This window comes from Nipponia nippon, unplaced genomic scaffold (assembly GCF_047370975.1).
Source record: "Nipponia nippon isolate SJK-2023a ecotype South Korea unplaced genomic scaffold, ASM4737097v1 scaffold_2, whole genome shotgun sequence".
Taxonomy (NCBI): domain Eukaryota; kingdom Metazoa; phylum Chordata; class Aves; order Pelecaniformes; family Threskiornithidae; genus Nipponia; species Nipponia nippon.
Window position 1 is genome coordinate 131,392,188 of NW_028262336.1, and position 19,021 is coordinate 131,411,208.

Here is a 19,021-nt window from a genome sequence, read left to right on the forward strand (position 1 = left end):
CCCCGCCCCCGCCCGGTGCCCCCCGCCCGGTGCGCCCCGCCCGGCCCCGCCGCTGCCCGCTGCCCGCTGCCCGCTGCTCCGTTGCCCAGGCGCGGAGCCCGGAGCCGGTGCGGCGGCCGGCCGGCAGGGGGCGCTGGCGGCGGCCGGCCCGGGGTGGAGCCCGCGCGCTGCCCCGCGTCCGCCGAGCCGCCGCCCTGCGCCGCCGCCGGAGCCGGTAAGGGCGGCCGGGCCGGGGCCGGGCCGGGCCGGGGCCGGGCCGACTGCGGCGGGAGGCCGGGCCGCGGTGGGCCGTGACGGGCCCGGCCCGGGAGGAAGCAGGGCCGGGGCGGCGGGGCGGCTCGGACAGGGCCGGGCCGGGCCGCGGTCGGGCTGGGACAGGCGGGGGTCGGGACCGATCGCGATGGGCGCAGGACAGGTCGGGGTGGGTGGGGGTTTGGGTGGGCTGGGGTTCCGGCAGGCCGGGCCGGGCCCGGGTGTGGCTGGATGGGCTGGGGTCGGGCTGGGGCTGAGGCGGGGGCTGGGGTCAGGGTCAGGGTCAGGGTCAGGGTCAGGGTCGGGCAGGGGCTGGGGCTGGGGCCGGGGCCGGCCTTGGGCTGGGTGAGGGGCAGGGGCAGGGGCAGGGGCTGGGGCCGGTCCAGGGCAGGAGCCAAAAAGGGGTCGGGGGGAGCGGGGCAGGGGCTGGTGGCAGCTGTGCTTGGGCTGCGCTGGGGTGGGCGGGCAGGGGCGAGGGGCACGGGCGGCCCGAGGGCGGGCAGGGAGCCGCAGGGCTGCCCCGGGGGTCCTGTGCGGGTGGCTGGGGTGGGCTCAGCGCCGCTGGGACGGGACGGGATGGGGCAGGCTGGGGGCCATGGCTGGGTCAAGCCCCGGGGTCCGCAGGGCAGGATGGGGCTGGGGCTGCGCTGGAAGGTGCCGGGGAGGGTGCTGCGGGGAAGAATGGGGCCCCCACAGCTGGTCTTGGGTCAGGGCTGATGAGGAACAAGGGGAGCGGCACAGGGTGGCCTGCGTCTCCACATCATGGCACCATGGCCTGAGTGGTGAGGGCTCAGCAGGGCCGACGTGGCCGTTTGGCAATGGGGGGGTAGAGGACCCCTGGTTTCGGGCAGGGCAGGGGCGGGGGAGGCCTGGCAGCCCGGCCGGGACCGAGGCAGGGGCTGCTGTGGTGACAGACAGGAGCACGGCAGCCCTGGGCTGAGCAGGGGTAACGGCTGGTGGAGGAGAGGCAGCGGTGACAGCGCGATGCAAGTCCCACAGGGCTGAGACGGGGCTGGGGTGTCGCTGGGGTGCCCCTTCCCTGGTCCCGTCCCAGATGGGCGGGTGAAAAATCTGGTCTGGGGGCAGCGCTATCCGCCCTGGGGCTCTGGGGCTGGCAGGACCTGCAGGACGTCGGGCTGGGGCACCGTGCTGGCTCGTTGCAGCTCGCAGGCAGGGCTGCCCTGTCCTCCGCAGCTGGTGAGCTGGGAGCGGGGCCGGTGCTGCCCTGGAAGTTTCAGAGCCCATTCTGGTGCCCGTGAGGCCCCTTTGAGGGTCTGGGCCGCGAGGCCGGTCTCCTGCGTCCCTCACCCCCCGTGGCTGCCTGGAGCACGCGACACCGGCGGAGCGGCTGTCCTGGGGGGCAGCTGCCAGCCGCAGGGAGTGCCGGGGCCCGTCCTGCCTGCGCGGAGCGGGTGGGGGTCCTGCTGCAGCTGGGCGAGTGCCAGGCCCTGCAGGGACCCCGAGGGGCGCCAGGTTTAAACCCTGGCGGGTGTATGTCCGGGGCATCGCGCTTGGTCTGTCCCTGCGCCCGCACTGTGGGACTCGCTGAGGGCAGCCCCACATCCCTGCTTGATGCTGCAGACCCTCAGGCGGGAAAGTACCTGCCAGGCGTGTCCCTGCACTGCTGGGCAGCTGGGGGCCGGGCAGCCCCGGGCCTCAGTGAGGCTGCTGTTGTCAAGGGGTTAAAAATGGAACCAGAGCGCCTGCTCTTTGCCTGACTCTGGGATGGGGTGTCTGTTGATTAGAGTGGAGAGAGGGGGAGCTTGTGGACCTTTGGGGACCCAGTTTCTTGAGTGTGATGCTGTGCCAAGTTCAGCCGAGCCTGGGTTGGAGTTGGGGATCGGGAGGGCCTGTGGAGCTATGGGATCCCTGCAGGGTGGTGCTGGACCTCTTCCAGCTCTGCTTCCCAATGCCCTCCCCAGAGATGCGGGCACCCGCGTCTGGCTGGGCCTGCAGATAAGCCCGTGGACGCCAGCTCTGCTTCCTGCGAGCTGCTGCAGGCACCCGTGACGCTCGAGTCAGTCATGAACTTCCCCTTCAGCTGCAAGTCCGGCTCCGTCCCCAGCCTTCCGTAGTCCCTGCAGTTTTCCGCAGGACTGATGAGGAGGGGCACGCGAGGCTCCCGTCCTCGCTCCCCCAGCTGAGTGGCTGCCAGGAGCAGAGGGGCTGTGGGAGGCGATGTCCAGGTCCCAGGGCTGCCTGTGGGAAAGGGCGGCAGGGAGCCCTGCTCCGCAGCGGGGCCCCGCGTCCTTACGCACCCCTCCCCGCAGCAAGAGCCACGATGGACGACATCTTCACGCAGTGCCGAGAGGGCAACGCGGTGGCCGTGCGCCTCTGGCTGGACAACACCGAGAACGACCTCAACCAGGGGTGAGCAGAAGGGACCCGGCCCAGGCTGGACCCGCCGGGGTCCTGTCCCCGGCTCGGCTGCGCCACGGGCCAAGGGCGCTGGACCAAGGCTGGGGCTTGTTTCCGCTCTGCTCCGTGTCCTGGGGAGGGGTGGGATTCAGCTCCTCCCCGCCGGGAGGAAGTTACCGCATCGCTGAGGCATGAGGGCCGCACATCCTCCAGCTGCTTCCTCGGCCATCCGCTGCTCCCAGCCACGGGACGGGACGCGTCTCGGCCAGGGGTTGGGCTGGGGGTGCTGGGGAGGATCTCCCCGTCCCCACGGTGCTGGCGTGTCTGGGTGACTGCTTCCCCTGTCCCCTCTCCTGGAAGCACTGCCGCTGGCGTGCAGAAGCCAAGCCGGGGTCTAACAGGAGGGCTGGGAGCCACCCTGGGGCCAGGAGCTGCGCGGGGCTGACCTGCGCCCTGCCCCGTGTGTCCTGCCCCACATCTCTCCGCACAGCACGTCCCCTGCTCCAGGAGCTCCCACGGGATCGCACGGTCCGACGTGCTGCCCGCCTGTCTTGCAGGAGCAGCGTTTAGGCCAGGCGCAAGGTTTACGTCTCCGTTGCCTGTGGGCAGGCGCCGCCTTCTGCCCGCACACCAAAGATCCCTTGTCAGGTCATGGCAGCGTCTTTGCTGAACTCGTTCTGGGCCGGCGGCCTGCCTTTGGCCATGTCTTTCAGTCCCTCCCAGGGGTCCCAGTCGCACAGAGCTCTCCCGGGCCCACGGGTCGTGCCTGAGGGACTGGGGGCCGGCTGGCACTCGCTGGGGCATTTTGGTCCCGGGTGTCTGCGCCGAGGTATCCCCTGCCTGCGGGGCCGCCTGCCTGCCTGCCTGCCTGCCTGCCTGGGCAGGGAGGGGTGGGGGGCAGGGGGGGTCTGCCCTGCCGGGGAGCTGGAGGGGAGCCGGGGAGGCAGTGGCCCCCGCCTGCCAGACCCTAATCTCCTTTTAAGGCCTGGCCGGTCTCCTCCGCCCTTACTTGGCCAGGCACTGCGGGAGCTGAGGGGGGACGGGGGAGGGGATCTGGCTCTTGCCAGCATCTTGGTGATTCAGCCCTGGAGAAGATGGGACTTGGCCAGGGCCTCTGGGGCCCTCGTGGGGATGGGGGAGCGCAGGAGAGCCGCTCGGCCTGTCCCCTTTGCCTCCGTGGCCCGCGTGCGGGTGCGCGTGGCGATACCTGCCCGGCTGCGGTGCTGTCGGCAGCGCCCTGGCCACGCTCGGCCCTTCTCTCCCTGCCCGGGCCAGGAGAGGATGCAGCAGGCCGGCTGCAGCCACTCAGCAGAGATGTCCCTGCCGTCTCCGCAGGGATGACCATGGCTTCAGCCCCTTGCACTGGGCCTGCCGCGAAGGCCGCTCCAACGTGGTCGACATGCTCATCATGCGGGGAGCGCGCATCAACGTCATGAACCGCGGCGACGACACCCCGCTGCACCTGGCTGCCAGCCACGGCCACCGCGACATTGTGCAGAAGGTACCCGCCTCCTGCGGCCGGCACCCTGCCCCTTCCCCGCCGCCTTCCAGGCGCCCGCCTCGTGCCTTGCGCTGCCCCGCGGCAGACCGAGCGGGACTCGGCAGACCGAGCGGGACTCGGCAGACCGAGCGGGACTCGGCAGCCCTCCGCCCTGTCCGCCCAGGACTCGCTCCCCAGTCGCCTGCCGGCTTCCTTGCCATGAGCTTACTGCATCCCCGCCTTGGCACCTCTGAGCGCCTGCGCCGTCCCCGCAAAAGCCCTGTGTCCAGCCTCAGCCCCCTCCCGACAGCAGGCCTTGCCAGCACCGAGGCAGCAAACGTGCTGCTGTTGGTCCTCCTGCCCTCTCCCAGGGCAAAGTGCTGGGGGGAAGGGACCTGCTCTAGATTTACAGGGATTGTCCTCCTGCCCCCAGCTGATCCAGTTCAAAGCAGACATCAACGCCGTGAACGAGCATGGGAACACGCCTCTGCACTATGCCTGCTTCTGGGGACACGACCAGGTGGCGGAGGTGAGTGGAAGCACTTGGACATAGTCAGGAGCCCAGGGCGAGGGAGGTGGCTGAGGGGAGCACGGGGAGGGAGAGGAGGGTTGAGGCAGGAGGCTGGGTGTGTATGAAGAGGCTGATAAGAGGACACCAAGCGGTAGACGCTTTCTCCTCCCTCAGGACCTGGTGGTCAACGGGGCCTTGGTCAGCATTGCTAACAAATACGGTGAGACGCCCATTGACAAAGCCAAGACGCCGTTGCGAGAGGTCTTGAAAGGTAGGAGGTTCTCGTCCTGGCCTCACAACCTGCCTCTGGCTCCTGCTGCGCCCCCTGCGCTCAGCATCGGTGAGCTCTGCTTGTGCTGCCAAACTTCTTGTCCCTCCAGAGCGTGCTGAGAAGCTGGGCCAGAGCCTCACCAAGATCCCCTACAAGGATACCTTCTGGAAGGGCACGACCCGCACACGTCCCAGTAAGGACAGAGCCTTCCCTAACGGGGACACCGTCGCAGGGGAGAGCACAGCTCTCCTGCACGGGAGGGCAGGCTTCTGGGGAGGGGGCAGCAGCCTGCGCCGCAAACGGCTTGTTTTGGAGCTGGACAGCCCCTCACTGAAGGTGGCTCCTCATGGGACTGAGGCGTCCCACTGGTACGGCCTCCCTCTGCAGTCCCAGGTGGGCCTCGGGAGGAAGGTCCACGTGGCCACAGGCAGCATCTCCTCCTTTGCTTCCAGGAAATGGGACTCTCAACAAACTTGCTGGAATAGACTTCAAACAGCTGAGCTTGAGCCAAAAACTCAATGAGAACCAGTCAGGAGAGGTATGTGGGCCCGTTGTCCCCCGGGACAGGGTAGCTGCACCCACGCAGACCACTGCTCTCTCCCCAGTCCCTGGCTGGCTGCGGCGTGCAGCGCTGGGGCACAACTGCTTGGTGGGTTTCCGCATCCAGGCGTGGGGCCAGCCCACGCGGAGAGAAGGCACCTGCCCAGGACTGAAAGGCCAGGGTCACTCTCACGCTTTGCCGCAGTTGCTCCACGTCGCTGCGGACCTGTCGGCCCCGTGGGCTCCATGGGCCCCGCAGCCCCGCGCAAGGGGCTGGGAGGTGCTCGGGGACCGCGTGTCCTCTCACGGGGACTGTCTCCACCTGTCTCCCCGCAGCTGTGGAAAGGGCGCTGGCAAGGCAATGACATTGTCATCAAAATGCTGAAAATCCGGGACTGGACAACTCGGAAGAGCCGAGACTTCAACGAGGAATACCCAAAGCTGCGGTGAGTGCCGACATCCTTCCCCAAGGCAGCCGCGGCTCAGGAGGGCAGGCGTTCTCCCCAGAGGAGGATGAGTTAGGCAGGAGCCAGCCAGGTCTGCAGGGTCGGGTGGGAGTGCTGCAGAGCGGGGCCAGAGGCCGCGGGGAGGCCCTGGGAGGACGGCACGCCGGCAGCGGTGCAGAGGGCAGGGAGGCAACGAGGGGGCGCGGGCAGCACCCGCTGTTCTCAGGCCTATCGCTTCTCTTGCAGGATCTTTTCTCACCCCAACGTGCTACCAGTGCTGGGCGCCTGCCAGTCCCCCCCGGCGCCCCACCCCATTGTCATCAGCCACTGGATGCCCTATGGCTCCCTCTACAACGTGTTACATGAGGGCACAAGTGAGTGCTGGCGGGGGTGACAGAGCTGGGGGCAGAGGCCAGTCTCCCCGTCCTCGAGAAGTTGCTTCTCCGTGCGTTCGGGGGGTGGCAGGGGGCCCGGGGTGAGCTCAGTCTCCCGTCCGCACGCCTCCCCCGCGCCCCCCCGCGCGGTGCGTCTTCCAACGCCTCCCCTGTCCCACGCACGCCGCCGGTGACAGGGCACCCCCCCTTACCCTCATGCCACCTCCCTCCCTGCAGACTTCGTGGTGGACCAGATGCAGGCAGTGAAATTCGCCTTTGACATTGCACGGGGCATGGCCTTCCTCCACACGTTGGAGCCCCTCATTCCACGCCACCACCTCAACAGCCGCAGCATCATGGTGAGCGTCGACGTCGCGTGGCCCGGCCCTTCCTCCCGCGGAGGGGGGCAGGGCAGGCTCTCCTCTGACCACCCCTGTCTCCCCAGATCGACGAGGACATGACAGCACGGATCAGCATGGCTGACGTGAAGTTCTCCTTCCAGTGCCCAGGGCGGATGTACGCGCCAGCCTGGGTGGCACCAGAAGGTGAGCGCCCGGTAGCCGGGCCCCTCCTGCAGCTCGGCCCCTTCCTCACCCTCAGCCCCATTCAGCCTCCCGTGCTGTATTCCCTACAGCCTTGCAGAAGAAGCCGGAGGAAATTAACAGGCGCTCGGCTGACATGTGGAGCTTTGCGGTGCTGCTGTGGGAGCTGGTGACCCGTGAGGTGCCGTTTGCAGACCTGTCCAACATGGAGATAGGCATGAAGGTGAGGAGAGGGCCGGGGAAAGTCCACCGCTCCAGACCAGATCAGCCAGGGCATAACGGGGCCTACGCAGCCAGCAGGGAGGGGAGGGAAGGCCCGCGACACAGAGCCCCCAGCCGCTCCTCCCGGCGGTACAGGCTGTGCCTGCCAAAGGCAGGGCTGGGGCCAGGTTTCTGATCCTGCCCTGCTCTCCTGTGCTCCCAGGTGGCACTGGAGGGGCTACGTCCAACCATCCCACCCGGCATATCCCCGCACATCTGCAAGCTGATGAAGATCTGCATGAACGAGGACCCGGCCAAGCGCCCAAAGTTTGACATGATCGTGCCCATCCTGGAGAAGATGCAGGAGAAGTAGAGAGAGGGGGTGCCTCCCAGCCAGCTGACGCTGCCATGCTTCCCTCCCCGCTACCCCCAAGTGCCTTCTTTAACCCCAGAGCCAAGGGGGAGCAGGGAATGCCCCCTCACCCTGAGCCAGCCACGGACACACGGTACAGACGATGCTGCCTTCTCTGGAGCTGCTCTGCAGGCTTCAGGCACTGTAGCACATCTATGGCAGCACCTCCATCCTCCCTGGCAGCTACGGGCAGAGACTGAGCAGGAGGCCTGGCCCACAACACTGAGCATGGCTGGGCTCTGCTACCCGTGAGGCTGGGACGGGGCTGTGGAGCCACCCTGTCCTCCTCGTCCCCAGGCCCCGAGCAGCTCACCCACTTAACAGTCTCATGTTAGGCAACGCCCAGTCCTGGTGCTCTTTCCTACTAAGGACAGCGGGGTGAAGCTTGCCCGTTGCGCCCAGCACCACCCCAGCTTTGCGCTTCACTCTTTATGGTTTCCATCCAGGCCATGTGGAAAAGCCGCCAGCATCCGAAATAAATCTTTGTTACGAAAACTGGCTGCTGGTGGAGGGGTGTGTACGTGCCCAGAGCATTGCCCGCAGAAAGCGGGAAAGACCCCTGGGGGGGCTGCCCAACAGCTGGCAGAGTCCCGGGCTCTGGATCTGCGCCCGTACCGACCTTCCTCCAGCAACTGGAGCAAGGAAGGCAGGCGGGCTAACGGCACCCCGCTCTTCGGAGAGAGGGGCCCGGGCCGCCTGCACAGGCCCCGCGGTCCTCTGAGACACGACGGGTATGCTTGGGAGGAGGAGATGAAGAAGAGGGTTGGGCAGTCCCATTCCCGCTATGCCCACTTTCCTTCAGCTTCCCGGGGCAGGGCTGAGCCCTCTGGGGAATGGCAGAGGGCGCAACCGTAATCCACCAGCTGCGAGCCCTACAACCACCCCTCTGCGCTGGCCTTTCAAAGGCACGGGACCAACTTCTGCTGGTGCAGCGAGGACAGAGGCCCCAGCAGGGCAGCTGGGGTGCCGATTTACGTGTAGGCAGGGCATTAGCGTGCGGGCAGGAGACAAGATGCCTTTCCGCAAAAAAAACTACCCAGCTGTTTAATGGCACAGAAGCAACCCTAAAAAAGTTCCCAGTGACAATCCCTCAGTCTTTATGTGAAGTAATGTGGCTTTTTCACATTGATGCCATATTCTGCAAGTGCTGGTGTCAGGTCTTCCATGGTCAGCGTGTACTTCTTATCCTGAAGGGACAAGGAGTAGCGTCAGTCACAGCAAGGACAGCCTAAGCTGCCAGGCATTCCTCAAAACCCTGCGGGTTTAGGATTTTTCCCCTACAAGCCGTGGTGGCCTGCATGGGCGCAATTCCCAGAAGCAGCTGCAGACAGCGTTTGTGGCGTTAACCAGCTCTTAAGCGCTGCACGTTTTGTTTGCTCTGTGCCCTCAGCTGCTCAACGGACAGAAAGACACCGAGCATTACGCAACGCTATAAAGATAAATTACGCCGCCCTCATGAGGCCCTCAGACCACAAACAGATGATGACTGGGAGAATTCCCAGAAACTACGGCTACAGGCTTGCTCCCTGTTTATGTTTCTCCCCAAGCATCCGAGTTTTGGTCCCTGTCAGAGGGAGGACGCAGAGCCAGACGGCCCTCGGTCCGAGGGGGTGCAGCTACTCTCGCATTCCTGCAAAGGCATCAAAGCACGTTCCACGAATCCACCTCGTTTTCCCACCAGCGTCCCGTTCCCACCCGCAGAGCCCCAGCTCATCAGTAAGCGTGCTGACCCTTCAGGAGCACAACAGGTTCAAGACTTTCTACGGCCCACGTCCCCGCAGGCAATGGCAGCGAGCTTGGCTTGCTACGGCCCCCGGGAGGACGCGTCCCCGCGTCCCAGCAGCCATTCCGTCCTTCTCTCACCTTGCTCTTATTGCGGGAGCTGCCCGAGGCCGTTCCCTTCATCTTGCAGTGCTGCAGCGCATCGTTGGCGATGTCAGAAATAAACTTCTGCGCGGCCAAAGAGATCAAACGGATGCTACCCGGCAGAGAGAGAGACGGGGCCGGTTCAGACAGAGAGCACAGAGCACCGCGGGGACCGGGGAGCTCCTCTCGGGGCGCCCAGCGATCGGACCCCGTACGGGGTCCCCGAGGCCGCGCTCGGCCACGCCTGCTGCCACTTACATGCGTGGGTCGGAGGCCTCGAATCCCGCCCTGTTGAGGTAATAGCCCGTGACGGCGTCCGGGATCTGCGGGAGAGAGAAGCTGGAGCAGCCCCGCTTCCCCGCGGCGCCCGCCCGCGGCCTGCCCCGGCGCGCCCGCGTACCGTGGGCGTGTAGTCCTCCAGCTGCATCAGGAAGTCCACCAGCGGCGTGGTGGAGACCACCGGCTTCACGTCCCCGTTGGCCGCGCTGGGGGGCACGTAGACCCCATTGGAGAGAGCCCCTTCGGGGGGGGCTGCGGCCACCGCCGCCGAGACGGGCGCTGCGGGCACAGGGCGCTCAGCGGGCGGCCGCCCCCGCCCCCCCCCGGGGCCCGGCTCGGGGCGCGCTCAGCGGCCGCGCAGCCCGCGGGGCCCCCCCGCGCCTCGGCCCCGCCCGCCGGGGCCCCCCTCGCCCCCCGCCGCCCCGCTCCGCCCCGCCCCCCCCCCCCCCGCGCCCGCCGGGCCCCCTCCCGCCAGCCGCGCCGCCCTCGGCTCCCCGCGCCGCGCCGCCCGCCGCGCCCGGGGGCGCCCCGGGGACGCCGCTGCCGCCGGCCGCCGGGCTGGGCTTGTTGTTGCCGTCGGCGGCGGGGGCGGGCGCGGGCGGCGCGGGGGCGGCCGGGGCCGCGGGCGCGGGATCGGCCTCGGCGCTGCCGCTCATCGCCCGCCGCCGCCGCCGCCGCCGCGCGACACCGGGCGCCGCCTCCCCCGCGCCTGCGCGCGGCGCCGCGCCCCATTGGCCCCGCCGCTCGCCCCGCCCCGCCCCGCGCGCCCCACGGCGGCGCCGCGCGGCACAGACGGAGACCGGAGGGGCGGAGCCCCGCGGGTTTATTGGCGCGGCGGCCCCGCCCCCGGCCCCCGGTTCCCGGTGCGGGTCAGGGCGCCAGCAGCGCCCGCAGCAGGCGGGGGAAGTTGGGGGTGCCCCAGCCGGTGACGGGGTCCCAGGCGGGGCCGGCGCAGAAGCCCCGTCCCTGCACGACGCCGTCCAGGCAGGAGAGGTGGCAGCCCTGCGTCACCTGCGGGGGGAACGGGCCTCAGCGCGGAAGGGGCTCCCCCGCCCGCAGCCCCCGGCGGGCCCGGGGACCCCCCCCCCCCAACGCCCGGTGGGGGAAGAGGAGCCCCCGGGCACCCCCGGGGCCAGGGCCGCCCCCTCCCCGGGCAGCGACGGCCCCACCTCAGGACAGGCGCCCCCGCGCAGCGCAGGGACCCCCAACGCCCCCGGCCGCGCAAGGGGACCCTGCCCCGCGCAGCCCGCCCAAGGCCCTGGGGACCCCCCGGGAAGGCAGCGCCCCCCCCCCGCCCCCCAGCGGGGCGCCGAGCCCTGCCCTGCCCCGAGCGCGGCCTCGGGCGCAGGGGACCCAGGCTTCCCCGCCAGCACCCCGGGTGCCAGCCCCATCCCCGGCCCCCGGCCCAGCTCACGTCGTAGAGCGCAGCGTCGTGCCCCCGCTCCTGCAGCTGGTAGAGCGCGGGGTTGAGGAAGCCCAGGGGCGCGAGCCCCCGCTGCAGGCGCCGGTCGTTGATGAGGGCCACCATGCCCCCCACCACGGGCGTGGACGCCTGCCGGAAACACGAGCGCCTCAGCACCGGCAGCTCCGCCGCCGCAGCGCGGCACGGGGCTGCGCTCCTTACCGATGTCCCCGACACCCAGGGCAGCGGGATGCGGTTTGTCACCACCCAGTAGTTGTCAGAAAGGGCGGACAGGTCGGGGTAGGCACGGCCGCTGCTGTTGTAGTAGGAACTGGGAGGCAGCTTCGAGGCCGAGCCCAAAAAACGCCTGACTGCAGCGGCCTGGGGAGAGCAGGAGAGGAGGAGCAGGACGCCTGGCAGGGGCCCCTGCCCTTGCTCACCTCCGCCCCCCCTGCCCCTGGCCTGCGGCCCAGCCCCGGGGCTGCTTGTGCCCACCAGCGCCCATCACCACCCCACCAAGCGCCACGCAGCCCCAGCCGCGGCGCCGGGCTCTGGCAGAGCGGGCGCCTCCTCACCTGGTAATCGGGCATGGGGAAGACGTTGCTGAAGCCCCCGCCGCTAATGTAGTCCGTCACCTCCGCAGTCACCAGGAAGGGGTTCTTGAAGGACGTTCCGCCCACGGTGGTGACGTAGGGACTGGGGGGACAGGTGGGTGCTGCGGGCGGGCACGCGACTGCCTGGGGCCTCGGCGGCACCCCACACACCTCCCAAGGAGCTGCACCGGTCCCCCCAGCTCTGAGGTCTGCCAGTGTCCCCAGGCGCACTGGTGGGGCTGACCCTCAGGAGTCCCCCAAAGGGGCTCAAAACCAGCTCGAGGCAGCAGCCGGCCACCGGCCGGGGCTCGAAATGCCAGCAGCAGCTTTCAGCTGGCCCCGGCCATGGGTGAGCTGCAGCAGCCAGCTCTGCGCAGAGCCTCGCGTCTCCACAGGACCTGGGTTCTCCTCCCCACACCTACCTGGAAGCTGGAAAGCTGGGCCGGAAAGTGTGGTTCCCGCCGGGCACCCTTCTGCACCCAGCGCCATCGTCACCTGCCGACAGAGACGGACGGGGTAATCCAGCAGCATTTGAGCTGCTCCTTGTCCTCCAGCTGTTCCCAGGAGTGACCTGGGGGGAGGGCTCCCTCCACCTCCCAGGCTGGGATTCCCAGGCAGGGGATCCTGGCTGCCCACAGGCAGAGCGTCCCCCTGTTCGGGGTTCACCGTGGAGGCTCCCCACTGTGCTGGGACCCTCGGACGCACCCACACCGTGCCAGCAACAGCACGCACCCGAGGCAAACAGGATGGTCAAGCCCCGGGCAGCTGCCTTCATGAACTCCACGTTTACACGCTCCATGTAGGCTAGCGACAGGCTGTCCTCATCATCCCCGTAGCTCACAGAGTGCACCCGAGGCAGCGATGACATGTTGCTGAGCAGCAGCAGCCAGGCCAGGAAGGGCTCCTGGCTCTCGTGCCTCCCTGCAGAGACAGAGCGGGGGACAGGTTCAGCTCCTCCTAGGACACCAGGCTTGAGGAAAGTGGGGGATAGCACAGGGGGGGCACCATGCCTCAACAGCACCGCTGGCACCAGGAGCTGAAGGTCCTCCAGCTCCTGCCCTGCCTACAGAGAGCGCATCCACAGCACAGCTGGTTTGGAGCTCTCCTGTGAGCTCTTGCTGGCAGCACGGCTGATCTCAGGGGCTGTCAGGGTGGATGGCACCAGGCTCTCCCAGCGGCTCTGGTGAAAGGGTCGCCCCGAACCCCAGAGCGGGGTGTCTACACTCACCCACTCCTTCTCCAAGTGTCTGTCGCAGGGCTGTAACCACCCTTGGCATCCAGGCAGCCATGCAGCCCTGCTGAGACTCAGCCAAGCCTTGGCCCCTCTACCCGTACCAGCGGGTCCCAGAGCAGTTTGACGTACATTCCACCTCCATCTGCCAAGGTCCCCTCCTGCCTCTCATCCCGCTCCATGAAGTGGGGAAAGCAGAGCCCCAGCCGCCCCTTCTCACTCTCTGTTGCTCACTCACTGCCTGTACCCGTGCCCTTTCCACATCACTAACTGCACGGAGGAGGTGGAAGTTAATGCAGAGCTGTGCCTGTCTTCACCATCACGATCAGAGCCGGCAGTCCTAAGGGCGCTCCGTCTCCTGTTCAGCCAGTTTCTGATCTGGGACAGATCACACTTTGTCCTACAGCACCGCAGCCAGTTGTGCAGGCTGTTTTGCAACCTTGTTTTCTCAAATTGCCTTACGCTCCTTTATTCACTCTACTGGTTCACTCAGCTGAGAGATCAGCTTCAAACCCAAAGCAGCAGGAAAAAAGTAAAAAGACACAGTCGCTGCGCTCTCCCCCTATGGGAAGGCACCAGAGTGGAGTGACTGCTTCACATTGTGTAGTCGGGGCGTGGGAGTCCCTGTTACAGGATACTTCGGATGCTGAAAGTTCACACGGGTTCAAAAGCAACTACCCAAATCAATGGAAGATGATTTCCCTACGAGCTATTAGAAACCAGCATCAGCTCCAACTTTGGAGGCCCACCAGGTACATGCCCAAGGTAGCTGGGAAAGCATTCTGGGGGTGCAGCACAGCCAGCGTGCTGCTCGTGCATGTCCCTCCAGGCATTCCCCTTTGACAGATACCAGAGAGACTCAGCACAGCCATTTTTAGGCAGAGAGCAAGCATTTCCCTTAACAGCAGGCAGGTGTGTTGGCACTACAGCAAGTGGGATGCACGGAAGCGGTCACAAGGCAATTCTGGAGAGGGATCAGTACCTGCATTGCTGAAGACCCACGTGGAGATGTTGGCACCCGTGCTCATGATGTATTCCACGTCCAGACTGGCCTCCAGCCCAGCCTTGCCCTTGCTCTGGTGCCCAACCACTTGGTCAACCTGAGAGCGGTGGCCAAAGCTGCTGCCGAACAGCTGCATAAACTCAGCCAGGTCAGCCTGGTGGAAATACTGTTCCAAGAACTGGGGGGACAAGGAGTGGACAAGTTTTTTCTCATTTTCTCTTGAAAAAACAAGGTAAGTTTTTTCTCCTGACTTAGAAAGTTCACCCAGCACAGGGCTGTGAAATGCTAGCCCACTGGCTGCTCCCACCAGCCGCTTGAGGAATCCCCACAGCTGGCCTGGGACCACCAGAGCAGCAACGTGTTGGAGAAGCACCAACATGTGGAATTCCCACGGCCCGCGGGCCTCTGACCTGGACTGGCTCCAGCAGTTACCTGGGCACAGGCCTGGCTGTTGTTTGGCAGCAGCCCGACGTCTCCTCCTGTCATGTTGTATCTCTTACGAATGATGGACGGCGTCACGCCCAGGTGGAAAGCCGCTCTCCCTCCATAGTGCTCCCTTGACTCCGTTTCCTTCTTGGCCAAGGCTCTGCTGACCACCTTCCTCTCTGTGGGGAACCGGTGCAGACCACCCACTGGTGTGCAAGCAAGCGGGAAAAGAAGCAGCTGTTAGGGCCCAGAGCTCCGGGAGGACAGTATTATAGCCCCTCGTCTCCCCCTTCACCATCCTCACTCAGGCTTCACGTCCGAGAGGGCTGGGCTGCAGCAGGGCTCGGGGGAGCCCATCCCCTGCTGCACCTGCCCCGAGCGCTGCGCTGGAGGTGGGGAAGTACGCCCTCGACTTCAGTCCTCACAGGCTGCACAGCTCAGGCTCCCCACTGCCAGGCCACTACTGCAGCTTGGCACCCCTCTGCTGTCCTCGTGGAGCGGCCGTGGGAGCCCATACAAAAGGGACTCACAGGAGGGAGTTTTTCCACCTCAGAAGCAGCTGCATGTCCACAGAGACAGCCTGCACCTGACCTCTCCCCACTGAGCACCCAGGCCCGAGAGCACCAGTAAGAAACACTTACTTTGGACGCTGCCTGTCCAGATCACGGAATCATAGAATGGTTTGGGTTGGAAGGGACCTTTAAAGGCCATCCAGTCCAACCCCGCTTCAATGGGCAGGGACATCTTCAACCAGATCAGGTTGCTCACAGCCCTGTCCAACCTGACCCTGAATGCTTCCAGGGATGGGGCATCTACATCCTATGCACAAATCTCCTCAGGGGGACCTAGGGGCAGCCGGGACCATGGCTGGAGGGCCTGCCACACTGTCCTCTGGGACACCGAGACGGCCAGTCCTGGCTGCTCAATGCTTAACCTCCCACCCACGCCCCAGGCAGTGAGAGCTCTGGGCAGCCTCAGCTCCCCTGTGTAGGACGTACCAAAGTCAACGTGCTCAGCCAGCTCCTCGGGGACAGTGTAGGGGAGCGGGGAGCGCACAACGCTGCGCTGGCCCTTCACGTAGCGGTGGAATTCAGCCCCTGGCAGGAGGTGCTCAGCCGTGCTGCAACACAGGGACAGCCACCACGCGAGGATTCATGCTCAGTGCGCCTGTCCAGCAGCATGCCCGTTCTCTGCCCTGCCTCCCGCACCCTTTCCACCCCACTTGCTGCTGGGACGAGTGAGGGGTGAGCTCTGCTTCCCACCAGCACAGCTGACCTCATGAAGCAAAGAGCACCTTCCATACCTGGCCAATTCCATCACCCAGCCCTGGCGCTGCAGTGTCCCCTGCAAGTCTATCCCCAGTCCTCCAGTGGCGACTCTGCAGCCCCACAGAAGGCAAGAGGAGGTGTGGGGCTGGCCCAAGCACCTAACGCACATGCGTGCCTTGTTTCCAGTACTCCAGATCCCTAGCTGTGACTCCCCCCAGCACCAGGACCGGGCTCTTGGCTGCGGAGCCCTCACAGCCCAGGCAGAAGCGCGGCTCAGCGCTCTGTCACCTGGCCTGCGCTGCAGAGCCCGGGGGAAGGGGAAGTCGCAGCAGGCAGGGGCAGGGCCTGGCTTCTCCTGTCTTTGTGGGAATGGCACGGCCACCACAGTGGGGCCCAGCCCCTCCCAGGGCTCACCTCACCGGCATGCAGCACTCCAGGAAATCCAGGGTGGTAACACTCCTGCAGTCCTCAACACCATAGCCTTGCAGCCACTTCAGCACTGCCATAAGTGTGGCTGGGGACGGCTGGACGAAGTCCCGCACCTGCTCCAGGGACAGGTACTGGCCTGTGAGGCACAGAGAGAGTCAGAGCACCCTGCCCGCAGGGCCTGATGGGGCCTGCCAGGGCTCAGGCGCACAGCCGTTACCGTATCGTGGCGAGCGGGGGTCTGAGACGGCATCGACGAGCCGGGCAAGGCGCCCCGTGCCTCGCTGCCGGAGGGCGAAGGTCAGCTGCACTTCGTGGCTGGGGTTCACGCGGCCGGCATGGGTCCAGCCGGGGGGCACGCTGCGGGCAGGCTGTGAGCGGCAGGCGGGCACCAGCGCCCCATCCCGTCCCGCGGACGCCGGCACCTACCGGAACGGCTGGTCCCGCTCCAGGGCCAGGCCCGCGGCGCAGCTCCAGGCGGCTGCGCACAGCGCCAGCACGGCGGGGACCCCCCGACACCTGCAACGGGCGGTCAGGGGAGGGCGGGCACCGGCGCGGGCCCGGAGCCACCGGCCGCGCCGGGGCAAACCGGGGGACTGCCAGGTGCCTGCCTGTCCTCCCCAGCCCCGACACCCCGGGCCGGGCAGCCCCCCCGACCCCCCCGTCACCCGAGGCCGGGGAGCCCCCCCGCCCCGAGCCCCCGTCACCCTCGGGCCGGGGAGCCCCCCCGAGGTCCCGGCGCCCCGCGGCCCCCCCGGTCCCCGTTACCCCCGCGCCATCCCGCCGCCGCCTCCCGCCGCAGCGCCGCGGTCACGTGCGGGGGCGCATGATTCCCGGTCACGTGAGGAGGCCGAAGCCGCGGTCACGTGGCGGAGAGGGCCCCGTACCCGCCGGTCTGATCCGTTCCGCTCCGCACCGCGGCCCTTACCGCGGCCGAGGGCACCGGCACCGGTGCCAGCCCACCCTCCCGGCGACTCGCCAGCCGGGCCGCGCCGCCAGGCCCGGGCGGGCTCCAGTCACGGGCCCGGCGGGGAGGGCCGCTTGCCGGAGGCCCCAGAGACGCTGCCCGGGCACGGCACCGGCCGCCCCACGGCGCGGTCCGGTCCGGTCCGTGCTGCCCCGCCCCGGTCTTCCCCGTCCCTCTCCCGCGTCGCGGAGCGTCCCGGGCTGGGCGGGCAGGGGCCCGGTGCGCGGCCGGGCTGCGGAGCCCAGGGCGGGGGCCAGCGGGGGAGGGGCAGGGGTCGTGCCCGCACCCCCAGCGGGGTGGGGGGTTGGTGGGGGGAAGCAGGCCCTGGCGAGGGGGCGATGCTGGGGAGCAGCGGGGCCCGCGCAGAGCGGGTAGGGCCGGAGGTCCCCGTTCCCCGAGGGGGCACCCCGCTGGAACCTGGCTCTGAGGGGTGGCTGCAGGGAGGCAACGGGAAGGTCTGAGCTCCCCTGGGGCCTGCTCCTCTGTGCCTACCCCGGGGCTGGGGCAGCAAGCCGTACGAGCAGGCTGCAGTCCGGGCCATCGGTGCCCAGGCTGTCCTCTGCGCGCAGAGGCCGGGCATCGCCAGCGAGCCCAGCAAGGGCCGGGAGCCGTGGAGTCAGTGGCAGAGCACGTCTGCATACCCTGCGTGTCCAGGGCTGCCGTTGCCCGGCCCTGCTGGCCTTCACACCGCAGCCACCCAGGGCTGCGTGCAGGGATGTGGGGAAGCTGTGGGCACTGGGTGTCTTGGTCAGTCAGGAGCAGGGGGGGACGGGGGTGCGGGGGAGGCCCAAGGGACTACAAGCACACGTTCATGCTTGGTCGTGGGAGTGGGCTGCGAGGCAGGGCCAGGCGGTAGGAGCTGCGTCCGCACCGCGCCGCCCAGCCATGGTGCAGCCTGCAGTCCAGCTGGCACTGTCACAGGCAGCCGCTTGGCTCCCACAGCTGCCGAGCTGCAGCTCTCAGCTTCCTCTGCTTGTTCTCTGAGATATTCGTTCCCACACTGGAAGCTCTCCTAATTAGGATCACAAAAGTGGTATTATGGCACTTGCAGATCTCGGGGTTGTGGAAGGTTTGAGCAATTTTTGCAAGGGAGCTCTGGAAATAGTGCCTCAGAAACCACGGAGCTTGTGCCCCTGCCTGCGAGCCCAAGGGCAGTACTGGAGGGGGTGTTTCCGAGGTGGCTGGTGAGGCAGAGGGTGCTGTGACCCCATCTGCCCCAGGCCAGTTTGGCTCAGCTAGTCTAGTCCTTGTCCCGGCCCTGGTCACATGCATAGGCATGCTGCACGCCCTGGCTCCAGCAGTTCCCAGTCGCTTTCCTGCTTCTGCAGAGCAGAGTCCAAGTCAGGAAGAGACTGACAATGGGAAAACCACCTGCCTGGCCCAGGCTGCCATGTCTCCCACGCCAGAGCTGCACTGTGGCCGTCCGGAGCAGCAGCTGCCAGGGGAGGGAGGCCCGGAGGATCTCTCTTGCCTCAGTAGCAGCACGAGGCATCGCTAAGAAGTGGGCCGATGCTTATATTGTTGCAGGGTAGGTGAAGGCCCTTTCCTAGGGAAGGCCAGGACTGTAGAAGTCCCACTGTTCTTCCTGGCTTTAGCCCTGCTGTGCAGGCAGCGCTTTTCCAGCTGTGCCGTGTGTGCAGCTGAGAGGTGGAGGTGCCACATGTCCAGGCGGGCAGTGCCTGCTGCAGACCGGTGGCCCTCCTCCCTTTGGGTGATGGGAGGCAGCCGTGAGACCCAGTGGGCCTTGACCAGCATCTTTCCCGTTCACAGAACACCGCTTAGCATCTCACTGATGCTGGGACCTCAGCCCGTGTTCCTCAGGCTCACCCAAGCCCCCATCTGGCCTCCAAGGTACTTCCCTTGCCACCTTGAGGCCAGTTCTTGTGTCTTCTAGGAACCCACTGCTCCATCCCCGTTCCTTGCGGGACGCCAGCACCCCTCTGTGGGTGTCTGTGCAAAGCCCTAGGGCACTCCCGGTCCCTGCAATTGGAAGCACGTGTAGAGTTTCCATGCATGCGGCGCTGTGTGGTTTGCAGCAGCTGGAGCTGGTTGCCTGCCCGAAGCTGCGCAGTTGCACCCTGCAGGGCTGGGGGTCGAGCAGGGGAGCTGTGTGCAGGGAGACTGTGGCCAGGGAACACGGGGGAAAGGGCTGGGCAGGCTGGGTGTAGGGCAG

General features: G+C 67.2%; 3 protein-coding genes across 4 annotated transcripts; 1 reads left to right on the plus strand and 2 right to left on the minus strand.

Moving 5' to 3' along the window:
• The first annotated feature begins 80 nt into the window (after positions 1-80).
• Positions 81-7,885, plus strand: ILK (integrin linked kinase). 2 transcript variants are annotated; one of them, XM_087757401.1, is made up of 13 exons: positions 81-214; positions 2,523-2,622; positions 3,946-4,111; positions 4,524-4,619; positions 4,776-4,872; positions 4,982-5,065; positions 5,325-5,410; positions 5,749-5,858; positions 6,105-6,232; positions 6,470-6,591; positions 6,678-6,777; positions 6,867-6,997; positions 7,199-7,885. In XM_087757401.1, the coding sequence occupies exons 2-13, from the start codon at positions 2,534-2,536 to the stop codon at positions 7,346-7,348; spliced, it is 1,359 nt and encodes a 452-aa protein (XP_087613527.1). In that variant the 5' UTR covers positions 81-214; positions 2,523-2,533; the 3' UTR covers positions 7,349-7,885. The 2 variants fall into 2 exon arrangements, with proteins under 2 accessions (XP_087613527.1, XP_087613528.1); XM_087757402.1 differs by lacking the exon at positions 81-214 and adding an exon at positions 394-415.
• A 530-nt stretch (positions 7,886-8,415) lies between these two features.
• On the minus strand, positions 8,416-10,326 carry TAF10 (TATA-box binding protein associated factor 10). Its single transcript, XM_087757403.1, has 5 exons — positions 9,990-10,326; positions 9,654-9,811; positions 9,512-9,576; positions 9,251-9,365; positions 8,416-8,574 (listed from the first exon to the last, which is right to left on the minus strand). Exons 1-5 carry the CDS (start codon positions 10,186-10,188, stop codon positions 8,485-8,487), a joined length of 627 nt encoding a protein of 208 aa, XP_087613529.1. The 5' UTR covers positions 10,189-10,326; the 3' UTR covers positions 8,416-8,484.
• Positions 10,327-10,338: 12 nt separating this feature from the next.
• On the minus strand, positions 10,339-16,719 carry TPP1 (tripeptidyl peptidase 1). Its single transcript, XM_087757400.1, has 13 exons — positions 16,650-16,719; positions 16,311-16,400; positions 16,102-16,241; positions 15,870-16,020; positions 15,186-15,307; positions 14,194-14,393; positions 13,741-13,939; positions 12,260-12,448; positions 11,950-12,022; positions 11,510-11,630; positions 11,157-11,315; positions 10,947-11,084; positions 10,339-10,543 (listed from the first exon to the last, which is right to left on the minus strand). The coding sequence occupies exons 1-13, from the start codon at positions 16,658-16,660 to the stop codon at positions 10,403-10,405; spliced, it is 1,734 nt and encodes a 577-aa protein (XP_087613526.1). The 5' UTR covers positions 16,661-16,719; the 3' UTR covers positions 10,339-10,402.
• Positions 16,720-19,021: the final 2,302 nt, after the last annotated feature.